General features: G+C 35.4%; 1 protein-coding gene across 1 annotated transcript; it reads right to left on the bottom strand.

The window, feature by feature from the left end:
- Positions 1-1,888: 1,888 nt before the first annotated feature.
- Positions 1,889-21,093, bottom strand: LOC140811684 (uncharacterized). The gene is made up of 17 exons (XM_073169725.1): positions 20,646-21,093; positions 20,043-20,241; positions 19,467-19,778; positions 19,277-19,366; positions 18,733-19,191; positions 18,527-18,634; positions 17,772-17,902; positions 17,559-17,691; positions 10,854-11,184; positions 10,260-10,765; positions 9,950-10,129; positions 9,715-9,873; positions 9,504-9,578; positions 9,152-9,260; positions 7,964-8,160; positions 3,284-3,499; positions 1,889-2,645 (listed from the first exon to the last, which is right to left on the bottom strand). The coding sequence occupies exons 1-17, from the start codon at positions 20,879-20,881 to the stop codon at positions 1,998-2,000; spliced, it is 4,089 nt and encodes a 1,362-aa protein (XP_073025826.1). The 5' UTR covers positions 20,882-21,093; the 3' UTR covers positions 1,889-1,997.
- Between the last annotated feature and the right edge of the window lie 1,153 nt (positions 21,094-22,246).

Here is a 22,246-nt window from a genome sequence, read left to right on the forward strand (position 1 = left end):
AATTTGTCAGATATATAATTTTTTTTTAAAAAAATTCTACTAAAATCTTTAAATTTCTTATTATAGCTCTCCGAATTTTTCTAAGAGATTGATATTTATGAATATATTAATATATTAACATTCATAAATGTCATTTAATTTCTCTAAGTAATTTATTAAACTATATACTTTTAATTCTCTTAGTAAAAAAACCATAAAATGTGTTAGTATTAAATTTTATATTATTAGATATTTATCATGTTATTCTACTATTACATATATAATTATATTTTCATATATCTTATTGGGTTACTACAATTTATTACTTAATTAAAAATTGCACTTAAAATTCAATTATAAAATTACACTAAAATTATAAAATAACATATAGATAAAAAAAATTAACAAGAAAAAACATTTAAAGATAGTATAAATATAGATTATTTGATAAAAATTAATATAAGATTTATATTTTATTTTTGAAATGCTAAAATTACTACAATCGAAATATAATGTAAAGATAATTCATTAACATTTATTTTATTTTTTTTTTGAAAAATTCATTAACATTTATTAAATTATCAATTATATACTAAGTAAATAATTAAATTACTAATTAATTATATATGAGATAAAATAAATATAAAATTTTGATATTTCATTTTTGTTTTTATAACAAATAAAATTTACACGCGCACACACACACACACACACACACACACACACATATATATATATATATATATATATATATGAATTTGTATTGATAATGAGATAATTTATTTTTTGACAATTAGAAAACATGAATGATGATCCATACTTTTATAAGTACTAGCAAGATGTACGTGCGTTGCACGTAATATCAATTATATTATAAAAATTAAAAAAATTTGATATTCTAAAAAACAAATTGAATCAGTTTGTTATTTATCTTGGCTTAATTTCTTATCATATTAGATGATTTATAAGAACTTATATAACTTAATTTCAAAATTGTTTCCCAAATTAAAATTCAAGCAGTTGATTTTATGTTATATAATAAATTGTAATGAACATAATATATAGAACATAATGAACTGAAACAAATTTTTTAAAAAAATTAAATATTCAAACACCACGTATAAATCATAATAACCTAAAAATCAACCAAATTATGGATTCCATCAATGTATAAATCATAATCTAAAAAAACGAAGCATACTAAAGACAAATAATTATCAATGTAAAATCACTGTAATTAACTCATAAAAACAATATTAAAACAAATGAAATAGTAATATTAATAGTAAAATATAACTCATATTATTTAATTTAACATCCTAAAGAATTTTTTTACTTTTTAATTTTACAATTCTATATCATTGTTAATAAATTCTATATATCGATCTTTCGTAATCTAACATTGATGACTATTAATTTCTTGTTAAATAAGTTTTAAAATAATAAATAAATCAACATATGTAAAAAAATACACATTTAAATAATTGTATGATAAATATAAAATAAACGCATATAATAATTATTAAATATAGATTTTAAACTATTGTAATGGTTTTCACCATTAAAATTTGAAATATAACAAAAAAATAAAAATAAACTTTCTTATATTTTTTTTGCGATACTATAATTTATTACTTAATTATAAATTTCACTAAAAATATAATTATAAAATTACACTAAAATCATTGAAAAAAAATGTGGAGAGAAAATTAAAAGATAAAATATTTAAATATAGTATAAAGATGGTTATTTGATAAAATTAATATAGAAATTACATTATATTCTTGAAGTATGTATAGAAGGTTAATTTTTTCATTGCACAATTGGAAAACAATGTTTTGATGCACGTTTTTATAGGTATATAGATATAAATAAATAAAATAATGTTACAAAATAACATGCACACATGGTTTGTGGTACTGTTAACTTAATTTACATCGCTTGTCAGCAGTCGTAAATGTGTGAAATTAGAACGCTAATACTAAATTACATGCATAAAAATATAATCCATAAAAATCTTATGAATACATCTGCTCTGCAAACACTAGCGCACACAATTTTTTGAAAACACATTCAACAGAGGTGAAATCAATGTCAAATCCGTAACTCTGACCTCCATACAAGACGTAAAGATACTCTTTCCGCAATGGTGGAGGCAGTAATTCAGCAATTTCCGGGAACTCCGAAGGCGGAGATGGCAAATCTTTTTTTGTCGAGTAGTATACATCAGCCAAAAGAAGCCATATCAGATCAGGATCGATACATGCTAGTCCTGCAAGGGCTTTTACAGAAGCATCTTGAAGACCTTTAACCCCACTGCATGCTATCCCTACAACTACACCACTGATCTTTTTCAGTACTGCGTGTGAAGCCAAGGCCGAAGCACTTTTTTTGTCACTAGCTAAGTCTGAAATCATATCAAGAATCGATATCTGGGCTTTCAGGTTAGATAGCTCGGACATAGGATCTTCGGATGATATGGCACCGCTCCTATATGGAAGTTGCATTGGTTTTCTTTCATTTTTTGAGATGGGCTTCTTCTGTAATGGCGACGTGTTTAGAAGTTTCCAGAAGTAGGCCCCATCAGAATGAAATCGACGAGAAAAGAAGTCACCTCCACATATTTGAACTGTGGTACTGATTGCTTGACAGCATCTTCGAATTGCCTGCGGAATCAGTTAAATGATAAATTTGACAAGATTCCAAGACATGAGAACAATTCTTCTCAAAAAACATATCATCCTCTTCCGTTTACCATCTCCAAAATAATCAATGTTGGTTTAATTTTTCACCACTCCCCGACATCTTTATTTATGATATCCTATATATTCTAATCTGATAAATCATATTCTAAAATTTCAAAAATACCCTCACATTATATATAGAAATTATATACATATAACTACAACATTAGCACAAGACAGACTTAAATAGTGTAATATATGCAGGGAGAAATGTCACTAAATCAACACCTTCTCACAACACATAACATTAGTTTAAAAAAATAAATCCTCGGAAAATCAAACTAAACATACATCACATTTTCCAAAAAATTTCAGGAATTCCAATTTTTTTTCAATTAAAACTGAACAAATCACTATGAGTTTCAAGTTCATTATAAACTAACAGTACTTTTGAAATCTTTGTTTCAAAAACTATTGCATTCAAAATAGTGGATCAGACCTTGAGATAAAACTATTGCATCATGCTAAAGCTTCATAAATTTTTTAAACAAATCATCATGCAGCAGATAAAAATTGATAATTATGAGATAAAATCAACGATTCTTAGTACAAGCACTCACCAATAGATTCTTATTTTGGAAACAAGACACAAAGAATGGCCAAATTTTATTCATTGCAGGAAGCAATCTGTTCTCCCCAGTTTCATCCTTAGCAGCATCCAAATTATCCTGAAGTCCATGGAATGAATGGGACTGAATGAATTGCTCAATCACTTCTTTAATTTCTTTCTCATGCTTGTAGGCTTCTTCCACTTTGGTAAGTGCTTTGATGCCATCCTAGGAAACAAAGAAAAGAAGAAACAACTCTTAGGGCTCAGAAGAGCAAGATAACATAGCTTGACGAATGTAATATCTCATACCCTTTAAGAAAGTATCATTGACATTTGTTTACATATATAACACAAGTTTTCTTGGACTCTGAAGAATGTGTGAGGTATAGCTTATGCAGTTTTGGGAAGAAAAATAATCATCATTGCTTGAAAAAACTAATAGCAGAGTACATGTACTAAAAGATAAATTAATCACAAGCTTTCAAACTAATATAATCTAAAACACTATCTCTAAAATTTAAAATAATGCATAACCTAAATATTTAAATATCATCCTATCTAAATAATATCTCTTCGATTTGCATATATTTGACACCCATCAAATCGGAGCACATATGTTAATCATACCCAACTTGCTAATTAGGTCTGAACAGTCATTTGGAGAGAATATTAGCTATTTGTTGCATTGTTGGAACAAATGGCATACAGCTGTCAGTCAATCTTCTTCTTCATAAACTATATGTCAATTTCCACATGTAAAATCATGTTATAATAGGTTCTAAGTAATACTAATGGCAGCCTTGCTATCCCAGTACAGTTCCAGTGGCATGTCTATTGGTATCTCCCGCTCTTCTAGGATTCGATGCAACCACAACATCTCACAGACACCATAAGCCATAGCATTATATTCTGCTTCTTGCGACCACATTTTGTTTCTTACTCTGCCATGTTACCAAGTTGCCCCAAACATTTACCTACAATAGCCTGAAGTAGATCTCCAATTGATGATTGAACACGCCAAATCTGCATTAGTGTATGGGTCAATATTCTTTTGTGTAATTTTCTTAAATCACCAACCTTTCCCAGGGCACTTCTCAAATATCTGAAGATTCGATAGATTACATCAAGATGCTTCTCACAGGGTGAATGAATAAACTGACTTACTAGATTCACAGCAAATGCAACATCCGATTGTGTATGTGACAAGTAAATCATTTCCCTATCAACTTCTGAAACCGAGAGACCTTTGTCATATCCAAGTTTCTAATTGGGATCAATTAGGGTGTCTGATGGTCTACATCCATTCATATCTGTTTCTTTGAGCAGATCAAGGACACACTTTTGTTGTGAAATAACAATTCCCTTCCTTGATCAAGCCACTTCTATCCCAAGAAAATATCTTAGATGCCCCAAATCTTTGATCTCAATTTTTTGATGCTTGCGATGTTTTAGTCAGTCCATCTCACGCAAATCATATCCGGTGAGGATTATATCATCCACATGGTTCTAAATTTGCTAGGCGCTAGTCGGGCGCCAGACTAACGGCTAGAGCCTAGGCCACCTAGGCGGGGACTAGGCGTCGCTAGGCGGATTCCACGATATCAATAGACTTGTAATGGTTCTTAAAATAAATTTCAGCCCAAACTTTGTTCAAATCCAACTGGCACCTAATGCAAAATAAATCAAAATAAAGAAAAAAATTACCTTTAGGGTCTTGTTCGATTTTCTTATGTGTGCAGAAGTAAATAGACAAAGAAAATGAGAGAGGCATGTTAGGGCAAGCGCAAGCCAACAAATCGTGGTTTAATTGGGCTTTCAATCACAAAAAATTAAAAGCACGAGCCTATAATTCTTTGTTATGTCATGTTCTAGCCACATAAAAATCAATACCGCCTCTTGCCATCGCATGCATGTTTATAAACATGGTATGATCTGGCAAATTGAGAAAACCTCCAAAACCAGGCCCTCGGTGATTGATTCTTCTTTTGTCTACATACTTTCGAACCAAATCTTTCCTCGAATCTAGGAGGCGCATCCATGTATACTTCTTCCGAAGCTCCATTTGGAAATACGTTTTTTTTACGTACAATTTTTATATTGTCCTTTTTTTAAGTTGTCTTTGGTTTAAAGCTTTGGCAAAGTTTGGTTTGATTTGAATATCTCCGAGATCAACTTGAGATCTATTCAAGACAGATCTTGGATGGGATTTGGGGAGGAAGGGCATAATTTTTTAGAATATGGTGGTTCACTGTTTGAGTTGGAGAATAATAAGAGGATCTTTGAAGATCAAGAAATTCAATTAAGGAGTGATGTGACAAATTAAATTCAGGGTTTCATGTTGGAGTTCGAAGATTGTAGAGTTCAAATCGTTTTCCGACTGAAATTTGTACAGGGATTTTGATTTAGCACTATTTTAATTTATTTTGATTGTAAATTTCATATCGTCTTTATGTGGACCTCTGGTTCGCTTTTTGCAATTATTTTATTAATCAATATAATATTGTTTCTGTAGGTTTGAGTAAATCTTTTGGCAGCTAGCATCGTCTTATACCTCTCAAGTGACTCATCTAACTAATTCATTGTGAAAACACAACACCCCACAGTTGTCGTTCCTCTGGGCAAGTCAACCATCTCCCATGTCCAGTTTTTTTCAAGAGATCTCATCCCCCTCGAGATAGCCACTTTCCACTCTGAAACCGTTGGAGCATCCTGTGCACTATAAGGAATCTCCAAACAAGAGAGTTGTGAGGTAAAAACAAAAAGGTTGGGTGAGAGGTTATCGTATGACATATAGTTGGACAAGGGGTGTTTGGTACATGATCTTACACCTTCTCGAAAAGCAATGGGTATGTAAGTTAATAAATTCATTAAAATCAGATATAGGACTTTTGGACTTAGGATCTAGCTCAGATTGCACAGCCTTGATGTGAATATTACTTGTAGTGTCCTTGGAGTCATATGATAATGTGGCGGATAATCTGATTTCCCTTTTTTTTAGTTGTATCCCATAGTGAGTAGACAATGTCAAATTGTATCACCCTTGTGTTTGTTACCACCAGCCACCCGGTTTCCACTTTCAGCTGGCTTCTCACTTTCTAGATCAGGTATAACCATGGTTGAAGGAGACACAAATAAGTTACAAATCTAAGTGTAATTGTACGGAATCTTCAATTCTCTCCCCCCTTTGAAGATGAGCATCGGAAAAAATTTGTTTTCGAAAAAAGTTACATCCATGGTGACAACCATTTTATCAGCAGGTCAAAATAATTGTAACCTTTTTGATAAAATGCATAGCCAACAAATACACACTTTGGAGCCTGGGGATCAAGGTTTCCATGTTTAGGTTTATGAATGTGCACAAAAGCTGTACAACGAGAAATCTCTAAGGGTAATATTTAATCAAACCTATTAGTTGGATAATATTTATTGAAATATCTAAAGGAGTCTCAATGTTCAAAATCTTACGAGGTAATCGATTTATGAGATAAGTTGCAAAAAGGATAGCCTCGCCCTAAAGAGAATTAGGAACCTTAGCGGAAAAGAATGATGCCCACATCATGTCCAAATGATGTTTTTTTTGCAGCAACAAAATGAAATGATGTTTTTTTGCAGCAACTCCATTTTGTTGAAGGGTATCATAGCAAGAGCTTTGACGAACAATCTGCAACTAGTTATCCAATTTATATTAAAAATCTCGGACAGCTTACCAAACTTCTGTCTGTGGGTGGAAACAAATAAGGCTTTGTTTCCATCTAATTAATAAGCCAGGAGGTGACAAGGAATTTTCAGAGTCCCATTTTTTTGGGTCCATATCTGCCGGTCCTTTTTCTCCCCTGTCAAATGCCCCAATTTTCCTCTTCCACCAATCGCAAGCTTCATGGATTGTCCACTCAAGGTAGCTCTTCCCAGTGAGTTAGTGAACAATAATCTGTAGACTACCTTTTACCGGATAAAACCTAATGCCATTGAGTTGGTACTTTCAGAAGATGTTTCAGATTAGCTATTCGGTGAACTATGGTTTCTTCCTGTCAATGCTGTTTTAGCCATGAAGAAAAGGACTATCGAAACCTAGCTCTGATAACATGTAGTTTTGGGGAGCAAAAATAATTATAGAGTGCACGTACTTGTAGATAAATTAATCACATGCTTTCTCACTAATCTAATCCAAAAGACAATCTCTAAAATTAAAAATAACAACTAGCTTAAATATTTAATAATTATCCTATCAAAATAATATCTTAACAGATTTGATAATATTTTGCAGATAATAGCCTGCATGCGATGCACAAAGAAGTACCTTCTGACATCAAACACAAAGGTCATGAAACAAATTACTCGATCATATCATCATGATGTCAGGTATAATTAAATAACATTCGCAACGGATTTTAAGATAATATAGAAAAATAAATAATCCTATCTAATGCATATAAGATTTATTAGGTAAAAAAAATGGACACTTCATATTTGGAACCAAAGCTTATACGAAGAAAATGGTGACTCGGGTCTATCATCCCAAGTTTGGGAAATGGATTTTGTGGGTGAAGATCTCTTAGCCTAACTAATTTGTATTCTGATAGTATAATCAAGTAGGACCATAACATTTGGAGTCCGGTCAATATGACGAATAAATAGTCCCAAGATGTACATCAATAGATAAGTCCAAATTTTCTTGAAATCAGAACTATACCTCAACCACATCTAGAGCAATAAAGCATGCTGCTGGGTCAGAAGAAGAAATTAATGGAGTTACAGCAACAAGACATGACCCTGCAATAGATCCAACTATTTTTCGATATCTTCTGGAGTCATTCAACTTGAATAGAATTGATTCACATTCGTGTACTTGTTTATCAGCCTCACTGGACCAAATTTGACAGTCTGTTTCTGGATAGAATAAGACACTGTTAATATATTAACATAAAACCCAACTCCAATAAACTCATCATGTCTTCAGGTAATCATGCATGTCCTAACATAATCTTTCGTGAACAACTACTTCATCCTGATTAAGAACATTGTTGATACTCTAGTATAAGGATCAAAACAACTAGTTGCAGTAGTTGTTGCGGTATTTATGTAGATAGAAGTTGCTTCTTTTTGTCCCTTGTGTACACTGATGTCATCTTAACTCTTATTTGCGGAAAAGCAAGCAGTTCACCTATTTGTCAGGATCATAATAAATAGAGACCATTTTGTAATTTTGTTAATCAGTATTCAGTTTTTTTACAAGGCTTAATCGTGTCCATGACACAAACTATACAAGGCTTTGGAAAGAGGATGACTTTTTTATCGTAACAAGAAGCACTGGTTTCTTCACTAATTTTTCAAATAACACCAGGAATTTCATGCTTTTTATCCGTTCAGCTTGCTAAGTAGAATGGCATTCCATATTGATTCATATTTTTCCCCATACTTTTAGCATTCTTATTAATCTTGACAAGATGACATGGATAACACTTGACAAATATGTTATCATCAAACAAAACAGATTGAACTGTGTTAAACCTTAAGTAAAAATGTATGCTTCATATGCAGAACTAACAAAATGCAGAACTATTTCCCATTTCCATAAGCTAATAAGACATTCTCTAATCCACAAAATTAGAGAAGTAACAAGAGTGAGGTAAAGCTGGCCTTCAAGACTCTCAGTTGCCCAATGTTTTATGTTACTCGAAGATAAACTACGAGACGAAACACTTGTAAGAAGGTGTATCACCTGCCACATTTATCGATAAACTAGATAATGAATAAATGATGCATACTATATTTTACAAAGATCGAAGAGAAATAAAGATTGATTTTCCAGATCTCAATGTTTCTAAGTTCGAGATCCTATGATCCTATGAAATGCAATGGTCAGCATACTTTCCTGCACTCTGCTCTTCATTCAACACAATAGAGTCGACAACTTTCCTGTATGACTCCACTTGATTGGGTAGGGTACTGGCCTCGCGTTTGGATGCCTTGGCTATTTCTGCAACTACCTAAGCAAACAAAAAAATGAAAACGGATAGTTATACAACATTTCAACAAACAGCATCTGGTACATTAGCTTAAAATTTGGTTCAATATAAAAAAAAAGGCAAACATTTCAGGATGATACTTGAAAAAACAAGGACATACGCAAAATCATACCACCAAAATGTCTAATTTTCTCAACAAGGCAATTATCAATGAGAACTATCTCAAAATCAAAATTAAGATAAAATTTTGATTATCAGAGAGACCTTCAAGAAGGAGATGGTCAAATTTGGGTGCTGATGTCTACCAAGAATTTCAAGTTCCATAGAGACTGTGCGCATCTGCACAAGTCTACTGCATCAGATCACAGGAGTTACAGATAGAATCAATAAAGGAGATTAACATATTTCTGGAAGAAAACACCATTTACGAAATGTAAATAGCAATAATAATTCCCCCAAACCAACGAATTCATACCGGCTCGTCCAACAATGGCAAAATTTTATCAGCAACGCCAATGTATGAAAGCATGGAAGCAAGAACATTCGACGTATGAGGGTTGAGATCTAAGTGACGTAGTTGCTGACATATTGAATCAATCACATAGTCTGAGTTTGCTAATACTAAGTGTCCCACCTGAAACCATTTTATACAGTAACGTTTACTAATCAAAACACCTACACCAAATGAGAACTGCGCCATCAGTACTCACAGTTGGACAGCCATGAGCAGCAGAGATAGCCAGTAAAACAGCATCAGATGCTCTTCTGACGTGGAAATTTGAGCAAATAACATTTTCAAGCAACCTATAAAGCGAAGAGTGAAGGAACCCAGACGTTGAAAATTCTTTGCCGAGGCAGATACTAAATATGCCAATCCCCTCAATAATAACCTATTGAGTGAAGAAAGTTTGAAATCAGTACTACATATTTATGCATCTTCAGTCCATGGGAACAATAATAAAATATTTACATAAAATATTTACAAAAGAAAAAGTAACAAACGTTGTTATTATCTAAAACCTGGTGTAACATTGCATTATCATGAAAAAAATGCGAACTTATTTCTCCATCTTCTCCAGATTGAACAGAAGCTGAGTATTCGAGTGGAAGATCCCATACTTCAGTCGATAGATATTCATGTAGTATAATGCCAATGATATCAATCAAGTGACTCCTAGCCTCACAATTTTTAGAAATCTTTTGAACATAATGTTCTGGCACAACATATTTATATTCACATGATCTACTGCTATTCTGAATGAATTCCTTGTTGTCTTGTTGTCGATTAAATTCAAACATTCTGCTGAAAGATGTAATAGCTTGATCAGACAGACCGAACAGGATCTCGTTTAAAATACATGTTGCAGTACTAGCCTGCCGAACTAAATCCCCTGAACCAGTTCGCTTATACCATGACTGCCAGCTTTCCTTGCAGTATTTTTTTGAACGCAACTTCGCTATCAAATTACGCAAGTGTCCCAGGAGGATGTCAATTAACATAGAAAAAGACCCTTCACTTCTAGAATCTAAAAAAGAAAAGAAAATGATCCGGTGTAAAGTTACAAACTAAAAAGAAGGGAATTTATTCAACAAAAAAATACAGATAAAAATAACCTGCAAACATGTACAGACTGACTAGTCTAAGAATTCCGCCAAGAGTTTCATACAATTTCTGACTGCCAACACGAGAAAACCAGGGTGGCATTTTAGGCAGCTCATATTCCTTCTGTAAATTTTCCAATGGGGGAAGAAGTTTTCTGTTTTGAAAACCTAAATATTCAGAATTTCCATGGTTGACATTGCTTGTAGCCTTGATCTCAGCTATAGAATGTAGGAATCCATGTGAAGATGGTTTTGTTGATGCAAGTTGATTGAGTGAACCAGAAAAGACTGATTTCTGACTCATACAGAGGGCAAAAACATCCAAGAAGCGAGCAGTATTCACCTACAAGGCATCAGTACAAGAAAGTGCGTAAAAAAATAAGTGAAACTCAACTAGGGTAAACCAGTAAAGTGACGACACTTCCAAGAAAGAAAAAACTGGTGTGTTGTTAATCTTATTGGTTATACAAAATGACATATCTTCAGAATGCTGTCTTCAGGGAAAACGCATGCTGAGACAGAATAAAATTTTTGAGACAGTTCTTAGTTTTGTTCTCTAGATTAACTCAGTCATTAATATACTAAAAACTTTCCATCTTAGATCAAAAAATGAGCAACACTAGAGATACAAAGAGAATAGAGGTGTACAAAAGTACCAAGCACCTAAAGGTCCATAAAACATTTAGAATTTTAGATGAATTTGTTGCGGAGGTTATAAGCGTTTCAACAAAAGTGGGATAAGGTCAGAGAGACACTATAGGAGACACATAATGGATACGTCATTATTGCAAAGGGCATGGATTTGGCAGTATATTACCATATCATGGAATGAAAATGTCAAATATAAGAAATATCGGCAGTTAGTTCTGTGTAGGTAGACAGGAACCCATGACAACTATAAATATATTGATCACAAAGGGTTATTGATTAAAACGTCAAATTAGTTAACGTGCTTAGATGACTGTATAAAGCATACAAATTTCATTAATTGAACAGGTGTTACATCTACCAATATCAACAGCAAACTTAAATTATGTTACAATTTCTGTTGGATTACCTATCTTATCTTTACTTAGTTGAATAGGATCTTTTATCTTCTTATCTTTGTTTATCTTTATTCTTTTATATTTGAATTCCTAGGATTAGATTACATTATCTTATCGCTTTATTTTCTTTATTTAAATCATTGTAACCTAATCATTTTGGAATAGAAGAAGCACACGGTGCCTTCCACCACCGATTCTCTGTCCCGTAGTTTTAACTTCATGGTATCAGAGCTAGCGGCATATTCATGACCAAACACGGCATAGCAACACCGAAAATATCCCTTCCTCCAGAAACCAACCCCTCGGCTATTGATTTCCCGTCCGTACCCATCACTTGTCATCGATTGAATGACAAGAATTATTTACAGTGGTCTCAATCTGTCAAGCTTTTTATCTGTGGCGGAAAGATGGTTTTCTGTCCGGTGAAGCGATATGTCCAACTTCTGAGGATCCAAGATCTCGAACGTGGAATTCAGAGAATTGCATGGTTATGTCGTGGTTAATAAATTCCATGACAACCGAAATAGGAGAGAATTTTCTCCTATATCGCAGTGCCAAGGAAATTTGGGAAGCCGCTAAGGATACATACTCCAGCAAAGATAACACCTCCGAATTGTTTGCTATCGAATGCCGATTACAAGATCTCCGCCAAGGAGAGTCCTCGGTCACCGATTTCTTCAATGCAGTTACCCGTCTATGGTAGCAATTAGATCACTTCGAAGTATATGATTGGGAGTGCCCAGCAGATGGTGACAGATTTCGGCGGATTGTGGAGCAGCGGAGGATATTCAGATTCCTATCAGGCCTCAACCCATCACTCGACGATGTACTGGGTAGAATTATGGGCACTAAACCTTTACCAAGCCTTCGGGGTGTATTTTCTGTTGTTCGCCATGAAGAGAGCTGTAGGAAGATTATGTCAACAACGACAGATTTGCATCCCTCTGTCGATGCATCCGCCTTGGCTGCCCAACATCGTCTCACATTATCAAGCGATGACTCTAATGGTAGTATGCGCATGATCCCAAATTTACCCGGTCTTGGCCAAAACAAGCAAAGCCGTCCGTGGTGTCCAAAATGTCGCAAGTCTTCACATACACTAGATACTTGCTGGAAAATTCACGGGAAGCCTGCCGATTGGAAACCAGCAAGGGAGCGACGTGCAAACACATCTACTATTGATTTTCCAAATTCTGAACAGCCACCCTTCACGAAGGAACAACTCGATGCTCTCCAGAAGTTGTTTGGACAGCCCACTGTCACTCCCACTCCATCTCTCAGCAGCATCGGTAATATGGCTCATTCAGGTATTGCCTCATTTACATCTTCACAGAATGATACGTCATCCTATTGGATAATCGACTCTGGCGCATCCGACCATATGACTAGATGCCTCAACTACTTTCATAGTTTTCAACAGTGCAATGCCCCTAACACAGTTCGAATAGCCAATGGTTCTCTATCCACCGTGACTGATTGTGGCTCCATTCAGTTAACTAAGGATATTTGTCTTCATTCTGTCCTGTTTGTGCCAGAACTTGCTTGTAATTTACTGTCTGTTAGTAAACTGAATCATGAGCTTGGCTGCCTGACTAAGTTTTTGGGTAATTCGTGTGTTTTCCAGGATGTGGCATCGGGGATGACGATTGGCAGTGCTGAACTTTCAGCGGGATTATATATTCTCAAGACAGATGATGACTTGGACTCACCTTCTGCCCCAAAATCAGTACCTCACTCAGCCTCTGCTTTAAGCTCTAATAAGATCAAAGATATTGTTTTATGGCACTATCGTTTAAGTCATCCAAATCCATTGTATCTTCAGAAATTGTTTCCCAACTTATTTCGCAATAAAATTTCCATTCCATTTAATTGTGATATATGTCAATTTTCAAAACACACTCGTACTACTTTTAGACCCAATTGTTATAAATCATCTACGCCATTTTCCCTTATCCACAGTGATATTGGGGGGCCATCTAATACCCCTAACCTCAATGGGACTCGCTGGTTTATCTTATTCATCGATGACCACACACAACTATCTTGGGTTTTTCTCATGAAAAATAAATCAGAAAGTACTCAGATCTTTAAACATTTTCATTCAATGATCAAAACCCAATTTTCTTCTCATATTCGTGTGCTACGCACTGATAGGGCCCGTGATTATTTCAATTCTGCGTTGGGGAGTTATCTGCAATCACAGGGGATTATTCACCAAAGCTCATGTGTGTATACCCCTCAACAAAACGGAGTCTCTGAGCGCAAAAATTGCCATCTTCTGGAGGTTGCTCGTGCATTACTCCTTACCTCAAATGTTCCTCATTACTATTGGGGTGATGCCATATTAACTGCTACGTGCCTAATAAATAGAATGCCCTCAAGAATACTGCAATTTAAAACTCCTATTCAGACCCTGCTGGAAACTCATCATTCTCCTCATTTACTTCATGACCTTCCACTTAAAGTGTTTGGTTGTTCCTCCTTTGTCCACATACCCTCGCATCAACGCAACAAACTCGAACCTCGTGCTGTCAAGTGCATCTTTCTTGGCTATTCTCCACACCAGAAAGGGACAAATGCTATTCTCCCACCACAAAACAATACTACACTTCTATGGATGTCACGTTCTCTGAATCTCAGCCGTTCTACCCAGGGTTTCCCTTCAGGGGGAGTCATCCATCAAAGAACCAAACAGTTTGGAATCCACTATCCCATCCATCCCACATATAGAGCCTCTTACATCTATTACTACGCCAATAGACTCCTCTCCAGATCATAGAAAACTGAATCTCCATGAGCCAATTCATACATATTCTCGTATGAAGCATCGTCATCAAGAGACTATACCAATTCCCGCAGAAATTCAGGCTGTTAATGACATCTTCCCGAGGACAAATCCAGGTACTCACCCTCACGATTTGACCATTACTAATACTCATATGATTAACAGTGCTTGATGATAATCTTGATGAAAGGCCTATTGCACTACGGAAAGGAACTCGATCTTGCACACAACACCCAATAGGCAACTTTGTCTCATTTAAACGGTTTTCACCTACATATTGTGTGTTCCTTTCAAATCTAGATGAGGTCCAGGTTCCCTCCACTATCGAAGATGCCTTAAATGATCCAAATTAGAAAATTGCTGTCTTTGATGAAATAAAGGCATTGGAAAGGAACAATACATGGGACATCACTGATCTTCCATCAGGTAAGAAACCGGTCGGGTGCAAGTGGATTTTTACAGTAAAACATAAGTCTGATGGGAGTATAGTACGACTAAAAGCTAGACTTGTAGCCAAGGGAACATTTTTAATTTTTTTTAAAAATATATTTATCTTAGAATAATATATTAAAATATGAAATAATTAAGTCACAATGTCACACAAAACAACAAATAATTAATAAATTCATAACAATAAGTAACACAATTAAAATTCTTCAATCATCCTTAGAAGTTACGTTTGGGGTTGGTTTGGGCTTTTACATTTTAAGTTACTATTAAAAAAAACAGAGAAGTTGCATTTTCGAAATGCAACTTCTGTGTTACTGAATTTGTTTTTTAAAAAAAGCAACTCAGGCGTGCCTAAGGCGCGCCCGAGAGCCTTTCCAAGGCGAGCCCAGGCGCGAGCCTTTGTGAATCGTTGCGCCTGGGATGGCCCCAGGCGCAACACCCACGCCTGGTGGCGCCTCTCGCCTCAAGGCGAGAGGCGCTCGCCTTTGACAACTATGAGGGATATACTCAATCATATGGCATTGACTACCAAGAAACGTTTGCTCCTGTTGCTAGACTTAACACTATCCGAGTTCTTCTGTCTCTTGCCGTTAATCTCGACTGGCCATTGTACCAACTTGATGTCAAAAATGCATTTCTTAATGGTGATCTTGAGGAAGAAGTCTTCATGAAAATACCTCCTGGGTTTGATTCCGAAATACCGATTACCAAGGTGTGCAGGTTGCGGAAGTCCTTGTATGGGCTTAAACAATCCCCTAGAGCTTGGTTTTATCAATTCATGAAAGTATTAAAGAACGATGGCTATGCCCAATGTCAGACCGATCATACATTATTCGTGAAACACTCTGAAGACGGTAAAAGTGCAATTCTTATTGTTTACGTGGATGACATTGTTCTCACAGGGAATCACAAAGAAGAAATCGAGCATGTGAAACTTCTTCTTGGTCGGGAATTTGAGATGAAAGATCTCGGAGATCTAAGATATTTTCTGGGAATGGAAGTAGCCAGATCTTCTAGTGGCATATTTATTTCTCAACGTAAATATGTTACTGATCTTCTGCAAGAAACAGGGATGTTAGGGTGTAAGCCTACAGACACTCCAATGGATCCAATTATCAAATTTTGGGAAAAAGGGGACCATCTCTTAGTAGACAATGGGAGATATCAAAGATTAGTCGGGAAATTAATATATATGTCTCATACACGACTAGACATTGGATTTGTGGTAAGTGTTATCAGTCAGTTCATGAACAATCCGACCGAGGAACATATGGCTGCTACATATTGGGTGTTGAGGTACCTCAAAGGGTCCACTGGTAAAGGCATCCTATTTAGAAAGACTACTGATCGAAGAACTAGGGTATACAGTGACGCTGATTGGCTGGATCCATTACAGACCGACGGTCGACATCAGGGTATTGTACATTTGTTTGGGGGAACCTGGTGACATGGAGGAGTAAGAAGCAATCTGTCGTTGCCCGCAGTAGCGCCGAAGCCGAATTTCGAGCATTGGCCCTTGGGATATGTGAGGGAATGTGGCTCAGAAGACTGTTAACAGAGTTAAAGGTTGAAGAAAATTCCCAAGTTGAAGTGTTGTGTGACAATCAAGCAGCCATCAGCATATCAAAGAATCCGGTTCACCATGATAGGACGAAACATGTTGAAGTAGATCGTCACTTCATTAGCGAGAAGATTGAAGATAGGGTTATTACTGTCACCTACGTTCCTTCTCAACTTCAGTTAGCTGACATTCTTACAAAAGCTCTATTCCGCCCCACATTTGCTCAATTATCTTCCAAGCTAGGAATGATAAATCTCTATGACCGACCTTGAGGGGGAGTGTTGGATTACCTATCTTATCTTTACTTAGTTGAATAGGATCTTTTATCTTTTTATCTTGTTTATCTTTATTCTTTTGTATTTGAATTCCTAGGATTAGATTACATTATCTTATCGCTTTATTTTCTTTATTTAAATCATTGTAACCTAATCATTTTGGAATAGAAGAAGCACACGGTGCCTTCCACCGATTCTCTGTCCCGTAGTTTTAACTACAATTTCACTACTCTTTTACTCCTCATTTTATCGGCTTTTTTTCATCAACTAATTTGCTATACCTCGTGGGGAAAAGGAATATTTAGGGCCAAGGCCTCGAGGTAGAACAAGAAACTAAGAGCAAATCTGAAATTAGGTGTTGAGTGGTAACTTCCTATGAATAATGCTGAGCTAAAATTATCACTAGCTTCTTTATCCATCCATAATCAGAATCGTAATGAGATGCGTACACAGGAAAAGGACAAGGTTACTTTGCAGAATACTGCCGCATTATCCCAAGCCACAGGTTAACTGCAGCTCAATTGGTATCAAATTTAAAATGACAACGGTAAAATGAATATTTGGAACAAACATGGAAGAAAGATGATTAAGTAATCATACAGGAGAAAGAAGAAGGTAGTCTGAGATAAGACGTGGACCGCAAAAGCTTGTCACTGCAAGTAATTTCCGAGCATGTAATAGAGAAAGTGACTCCTCATTACTCAACATTACTTGAGGAAGCTTTTCAACAAGCCTGCAAATGAAATGCATGGACACAATATTATAACTTTTCCAAGATACGGTGACAACAAACGGACTACGGAGTAAAAAGACCTGCTAAAAATCTCTGTGGTATCATGCTCGAGTTGATCATTTTCTCCGGATGACAACACAAGTCCAAAGAATGCCTTTGCATCAGAGGACACCTCTTCAGAATCATCGCAGATCAAGACAAACAAGCATTCCTGGAGTAGCAAACAAGTCAGATATATTAACTTGTGATACTAATATTGCTTCATTTGTTTAAATTCATCAAAAACTATTTCCAAACACTGCAGCATTTGGAGGCATCTTATAGAAAACACCATACCAGAGTTTGAGGCTTCAAAACGCCCGAAAAGGCGGCAACATAGAATCCGGAATGGGAAATAAATGAACTAGAAAAGAAAGTTTTTGGAAATAAATAACAGATTCTTAGCAGGAAAGCAACTAAAACGTCCTTAGATGGACCAAAATAACGACCATTTGGCATATTTGTCATGGAAGGAACAGCAGGATTTACAAACAAGCTTTATCACTGAGTTTGTGGGGGTAGCATGTACATGGTGTTCATGCGGCCAGCCTTTCCTGGTTATACAGCCAGTATGGAGATATTTATATTTCCTACCTACAGAGGTTAAAATTCATTATGGACCCCATAAATGAAGCAGGAAACAAGATTCTGGAAGATAACTCAATTCAAACCAAAATACTGATATCCAACAAACATTCATAAAAAATGATGTGGATACCAATATATTTTCAAACACATACCCACGAAAGGAAAGAAATTAAAAATTACTGAAGGTTGATTCTGAATACTAGCTCACCAAAAGCATTTGCCTGCTTTCTTTCAGTGTGTAGCTGCACTTACATAAGAGCACCTTTATGGCAGCCAAAAGTCCTAGTCTCACTTTTGTAGTTGGATGAAGACAAAGCTGAAAGATGAAGGGAGTAGATTTCCAAATATTCAAGTTACAAATTAACAAAAAAAAAACTAAGATACAGGATCATAAACGATAACCATGAAACTTACATGAGGAAAGGTTGCTGACAAAAGTTTGTTCACATGAAGAGTGGTATTTTTTAACCAATCAGCCGTACGCTTCACACGCAATGATGCATTTTTAATGCTGGATTTGAGATGAGTCTCCTGGCCAGACAATGTGGTGCTTGCTTGAGGAGACACGAACGAATCTGCTACCTTCTCATCCCGCTCTTGATTTTTAGCAGGCAGGTGACGGAGTTCCTCAAGGAATGATGCAAGAGGTTTATCTTTACTCAAACAAGGGCCAGAAGAATCATTCATGCAGACACCAAGGCTATCATCCTCAAGAACTATACCAAGATATTCAGTCAGACCTCTAACCGCCTGATTAAGCGCTTCCGTACTTCCAGCTGCCCCACTAATCATCGTTCTTGAAACATGCAACACTTTTCCAATTTGACTGACAACACCTGGTAAATAAAAAGCCAATGCATCTGCAGTACCAACCTGCAGGATCCATTTACGAATATGACTTGTGTACGTACATCGAGCTTCACACAAAGCTCCATAAGTTGAAAACAGTAGAGAATACCTTGGCTACAAGCACTCGAAGTGTCATCAAGGCTTCAACTCGAAGCCTCGAACTACCTTGATGCCCTCTTGTAGCTTCAACGTCTGCAGCCTTCAAGTACATACTCAAGTTAGACTTTTGAAAGAAGGTTGTGCACATAAACAAAAGGGAAAAACAGACAGAAAGATCATAAAGTGGGACAGATACATGCCTTGAGAAGAAGAGAAAGCCAGTGTCCAACAGCAGCAGAAGCAGGTTCAGACTGAAGAAATGTTAATAAACATTCTTTTGGAACTGAATCATATATAGAGAGCTTTGAAGCTGGAAAAAATGGTAACTCTTTCTCAGCTGGAAAAATAGGCCAATCACCAATTCGTTTGCATGGGCAGTCATCATCAGAACAAGGACACAAATTAAGCATCAATGCTCTGAAACACCTAATTACTCCTTCACGAAATTCTTCTGAACCTTCCAGTGGAGAAAGCGATGCACCGTGAGCTAATTTCTTTAGAATTACAACCATCTGCAAAGAAAAGTACATGTAGTTCCATTTGAAAAATACGTTTTGGAACATCACACAATAGCAGTATGAGCAACATGAAAAAATATACACCAACGATCAAAGGGAGAAAAAGCTATCCGCTTAAAAAGGGGGAGCCCCACTATTACACCATTAGAAGATATACAGACTTAATGCTAGAAGACTTTCAGAGCGACAATCGCTTTGATGAACAGCCACATCTCCCAAACTCCCTAGCTGCTAAATGACACAATTAGTTTTGAGTACCTGATCAACAGATCCCAGACGACACTTCTTCAGAATTTCCTCCAAACAAAAAACAACCTCTTCCGCCACTGAGTCACTCACTTGATGTGGCGTTTCTAAGGCATTAAACGCCAGGGATTTATCCTTGGACTCAAAATTTATTGAAGACCTACAGTTAACTGCTGCGTCGAATAGAAGCAGCAACGGAAACAAAATATAGCTGGAAAACAAAATAATATTAATAAGCAAACAGATTCAATCAATCTAAGTAAAATAAACAATGACATATAAAAGAGTAAAATCTGATAAACCCAACTGCGTAGGTGCATACTTTTTGAACATGCTGTAGCAAAACAGCGAAATTGCTTTAAATATTCAAGTCCCAACACCATGATAAAACATGAAACTAGATACAGTAAACAAATGAATAACTTTCTCGCATCAAAAATGTAAATCTCCTTGATTCACATTTATTTATATCAAATGTATGTTTAGTATCAAACAAAGAAACGACAACAGCCAGTTAAAAAAACAAAGAATCCGTGTTTCACAATACAGTTCACAATAAAGGGCATACAGAATTCGTCTAAACAATGATGCAACAAGTTAAGAAGAGAGAGATACTCAAAGAACGGGTGAATGGATGGAGAGGGTAATCGTTGGAGAAGGTGAAGGAGTTGAGTGACTGCATAGGGATTTTTCTGGGGATTTTGAAAGAGGCCCAGAAGTTGTATGCAGTGGTGTTTCAACTCAGAAAAAATTCTGCCATTGCTCATATCTTTTTCTTGTGCTTCCTCTTCCATAGCTCCTGCTTCTTCTCGACGAGCAACCATATCCAATATCCGGCAGTATTTCTCCATATAACAGAAAAGGGCCCGAAGAATTAGTGTAGGGGAGAACGCAGGTTTTGGGAAATGAAGAATCCTCGAAGAGTCGCGGGAACCAGTCACTTCGGTCCGTTTTAGCGTTCTTGGAGGTACACAAAATCCTCTTTTCGGAATCTAAAACCAAAATACTTCGACTATTTGGTGGCTTTTCAAGTAAGAAAATTTCGAGATTTGAAATCAAAGTTCACATATGGCAATTTAATTCACACCATTAGGATATCTAACCCTAATTTTTTTATTTATTTATTTTCACTAAATAGTAAAAATTAATAAATTTTATAATATAATTACTAAATATTTAAACTAACGTACATAGTTTTTTTTACCTCATTAGCCGTGTCGATTTTTTTTACAGTTTGTGAAACGTCTATCACTCGTTTTCTTAAAAAGTACCAGAATTTTTTAAAAAAAAACCCTCATAATTTTGGCCGAACCCATGTAAAATAAATGAAATATTTTTGACACCATTTTTAAAATAAAACAACCACTTTTATTTGAAAATCATAGGAAATTGTTTAAACATAAAACAATCCAACATTTTATCAAACCAAAAAGCATTATTTGAAAAATATAGCTCAAACTATCAATCTCTCAAAAACCTCTCGAAGGCATTAATAAAAGTCGTAAAAATATCTATAACATAAGTCATAAACTTTAAACCATAAATGCGCAAAACTAGAAGCGTTGGTCCTCGAGTTATGTGCACCTTCAGTCCAGCGAAGTCAACCATCAAGAACTCCATTTTCATTATTATCATAATCACCTGCATCGATCACACCTAGTGAATATAAAAACTTAACACACCATAATCTTAATAATGAGTACTATATATAGTTCAAATGCAACAGTGAAAATACATGTACGTAAAATAATTTTTCTGAAGATGCATAAAATTTAAATATAAACATTTTCATATCAACATAAACATATTCATATTCACATTCATCACATTCATATACATATTCGTATTAATATTTGTTGTATTCATATCGTTGATTGTGACTTTCATATTCGTATTGGGCGATGGATCCATCTACATGTAACCACAATATTAGACATCAGCGACACTCTCACCCGTCAACTGAGCATTGGCCTTAGCTATTAACATATCATCGTATCATCGTATTAGTCACAATCCCTACACATCCTTCAACATTTCGTATTTCCATCACTTTATAAAAGCATGTATAATAATATCATTTTTCTTTTAAACCAAGCATGCAATATATCTTTTTTTTTAAACGAAAAAAAAAAAGATATATTGCATGCAATATATCTTTTAAATATCCATATTAAATCATAAAAATCCATATACATTTGAAATAAACATTTTGACCT

This window comes from Primulina eburnea, chromosome 14 (genome assembly GCF_022965805.1).
Source record: "Primulina eburnea isolate SZY01 chromosome 14, ASM2296580v1, whole genome shotgun sequence".
NCBI lineage: Eukaryota > Viridiplantae > Streptophyta > Magnoliopsida > Lamiales > Gesneriaceae > Primulina > Primulina eburnea.